The sequence below is a fragment of the Schistocerca piceifrons genome, chromosome X (assembly GCF_021461385.2).
Source record: "Schistocerca piceifrons isolate TAMUIC-IGC-003096 chromosome X, iqSchPice1.1, whole genome shotgun sequence".
Taxonomy (NCBI): Eukaryota; Metazoa; Arthropoda; class Insecta; order Orthoptera; family Acrididae; genus Schistocerca; species Schistocerca piceifrons.
In genome coordinates this window covers 709,164,235-709,167,112 of record NC_060149.1, presented here as the reverse complement: position 1 = coordinate 709,167,112, position 2,878 = coordinate 709,164,235, and the positions used below count along the sequence as shown (strand labels likewise).

Here is a 2,878-nt window from a genome sequence, read left to right as displayed (position 1 = left end):
AATATGTAAGTACTTTTTGTATAACATACAATTAGAACTGCACATGCTCATTACTCATAAGTTAGAATTTTTCTCCTTCAAGATTGCAGAATAGGAAAATTTATTTTTCTTATGATCTGTTACTTCAAAAATTGGCAACTTGGCAAATAAGCATGCATTGTCCCAATAGCTAGAATAAATATAAATCGAAGAAAAGTGAAGTGATATGGCAATGACTAATTTGTTACCCCATATTCCATAATCAGACACGAAAGAAGTGGTACATGGAAATTATGACAGATGTTGAGTGTCAGTTCTTTGAACAGAACAACTGCAGTCCTGTGAATTAATATATTTTGACTAGCATTAGAACCCGTCGCTGGTTGGCTGTGTATTTATGACATTATTATGCTACTCCATCTACTTATTCTTCCTCTCTCCACGGGGTATATGATGTCCAAATTTGTGAGCATTTCCTGGGATTTCTTCCAGTGCCTGATTCTTTATGCTCCACTTTGATGCAAGTCGTACTCAAGTTCTTGGAAGATAAAAAAATCCTATTGTGTAATATGAGAGGGCAAGAAAGAAGTTTGATCTCCAGAAATGAATTTCAGATATGAACAAGAGATCATTTTATGTACCATGTAGGAGCCACTCATTGAATCCTGATGTAAATGATGCCGCTAGTCCTCTAAATATGCTGTTTCCATGTTTTCGACAGTGAAAAGCTTGTATGTCTTCTTCTCATCCTCCGTTCGACATTGGGATGTCTTGAAGAAGTATCTGCTTAACCTGTCGCTGAAGCCACTGAACGATACTGGGTGAGAAAGTACCATCGCTGAGGTTTCAAATTGGAGACATTTTTGATGCACTGGTTCAGATATCAGAAAAATTCAATGGCATGACCGCTCACGAAATAACGTCACTTGTGCATAAAATAAAAAATTACACCTTTCTCACTTCTCTGGTAATCTGATATGACACTGTGCTTCACATCAGTGCAGTCGGTAAGACCATCCAGACCACTGACATAAATGTTTCTGAGACCGTGGAAATGCTTGAAATACGAAAGCATAAAATGAGACCTGCAGAACAGAAGAAAAGTTTGTCTCTTTCTTGATGGATTCTAAGGATTTGGCTAAAGAATTACAGCTGGAAGATCTGACATTACCATGGATAAGTGTATCCTGGTGATGAAGTAAGAAGCCAATACACTTTACCTATGAAGGAAGGGATGAGACAATAGATGATCCAACAAAACGAAATAAGATTGAATTCTACTATTATCTTTTAGATATAGTAATCACATCTTTGGATGAGAGATTGAGTCAACTGAAAGCTCATTGTGATTATTTTGATTTTCTCTACGACATTGACGAGCTGAAGAATACAGCTCCTGACAGCCTGGACACAAAGTGTAGAAACCTCACATCGAATTTGCAAGATCATGAGTCAAGCGACATTGATGCATTGGAGTTGAGAGATAACCAAAAAGTGCTTTCAACATTGTTGAAACCTGGAATAGGTCCAAAAGAGATTCTGAAGTTTATGGGAAGACATAATTTTTGCCCGAATGTTAACACTGCTCTGAGAATTCCCCTAACACTCTCAGTGACAGTTGCGAGTCGAAAGAGGAGTTTCTCAAAACTGAAATTGATAAAGACAAACCTCCGATCAACCATGAACAAAATTCATTTGAATGATCTTGCAACAATATCAATTGAGAATGAGCTTGTGGAGGACTTACATTACACAGATCATGTGAAAGAGTTTGCAGAAGCAAAAGCTAGGAAGTTCGATTTGTCTAGTATTTTTTTAAATTTTTGTGTTATGATCAGTGTCTTGGTTATTTACTGTGTTGTTTATTATTTTGTTCAACATTAAATAGTTATTGTAAATATTATTGTTCAAACCAAATTATCATTAAATTGTAAATATATTTTGTTTTCAGTTGAATGCATTATATGTTCATAACCATTGAAAAATGTTTATTTACATTAACTGTAAGTTCAAGCCACACAAGATTAGCAGAGCGGTCTAAGGCACTGGTGGGGCAGCAGTTTGCTCACCACTTACTCGTACAATTTCACCTTTAGTGATGCTTATAACCTGAGGATGAAACAGCAGTCAGTTGCTACCAGTGATCATCCAAGGACTGTTTCAATGGAGTTTGGTTTTTATACATTATTGCATACTATTTATTACAACAGTTCACATCATCAAAAACTATAGAATTTTGAATGACAATTTCTTTCTCACAGTCAGATTTCTATGCTTTTACCTTATTGCTTAGCAGCTAATTGTATATGGCTCAACAATAAAAGAAGAAAAATTAGTAGTGAAAATCATGACTTCTGCAACTAAGCAATCATCATTTAAGATCTCAATGAAAACACAAAGAAGCACAGGAAATGTTTTATAATTGATAACATAACATACAACATAGACTGTTTACAGCATGTTCATAAACCAACAACTAAAGTCACAGAATCCAGTGCAATATGGTAGAACTGTCGGGAATACTGATAACATATTTGAAATATGCTTCAAAATGTACTCAGTTGTCCCATTTAATGTCTGCACTGTGTTTCATGCACTTCTTTAAGATTCGGAGCACAATACCTTCAGTGCATTCACAAAGTTGTACAACATTAAGTGTGACATGTTACAGTATAGATGCATCCTGAGTTGCATATTGCTGGTAATGAACTAGTTTTAAACCATTATTTTTGTTCAGTGCCTAAAGTTACTGAGGACAAGGTTAGTTTATGAGTCGATGTGTAGATGTTACTCCCATAGGGCATTGTAATTCACATTAACTTCAGCAGAAATTTGAAATACATTTTTATTGTGTCTACACAGAGTATGGGCCTTCTTATTTTTGGATATGTATCTGTTA

At 35.4% G+C, this 2,878-nt stretch overlaps 1 protein-coding gene across 1 annotated transcript; it reads left to right on the top strand.

Annotated features, from left to right (window-relative positions):
* Positions 1-687: 687 nt before the first annotated feature.
* Positions 688-1,960, top strand: LOC124722656. Its single transcript, XM_047247801.1, has 4 exons — positions 688-800; positions 1,071-1,159; positions 1,208-1,824; positions 1,931-1,960. The coding sequence occupies exons 1-4, from the start codon at positions 688-690 to the stop codon at positions 1,958-1,960; spliced, it is 849 nt and encodes a 282-aa protein (XP_047103757.1).
* Positions 1,961-2,878: the final 918 nt, after the last annotated feature.

Bases quoted from the DNA above. Each gene is read 5' to 3' on its own strand.
- LOC124722656 (XM_047247801.1), top strand. From the start codon at position 688: ATGTTTTCGACAGTGAAAAGCTTGTATGTCTTCTTCTCATCCTCCGTT. The intron at 801-1,070 runs GTGAGAAAGTAC...TGAGACCTGCAG, and splicing joins AAGCCACTGAACGATACTGG to AACAGAAGAAAAGTTTGTCT. The intron at 1,160-1,207 runs GTGTATCCTGGT...TTACCTATGAAG, and splicing joins TCTGACATTACCATGGATAA to GAAGGGATGAGACAATAGAT.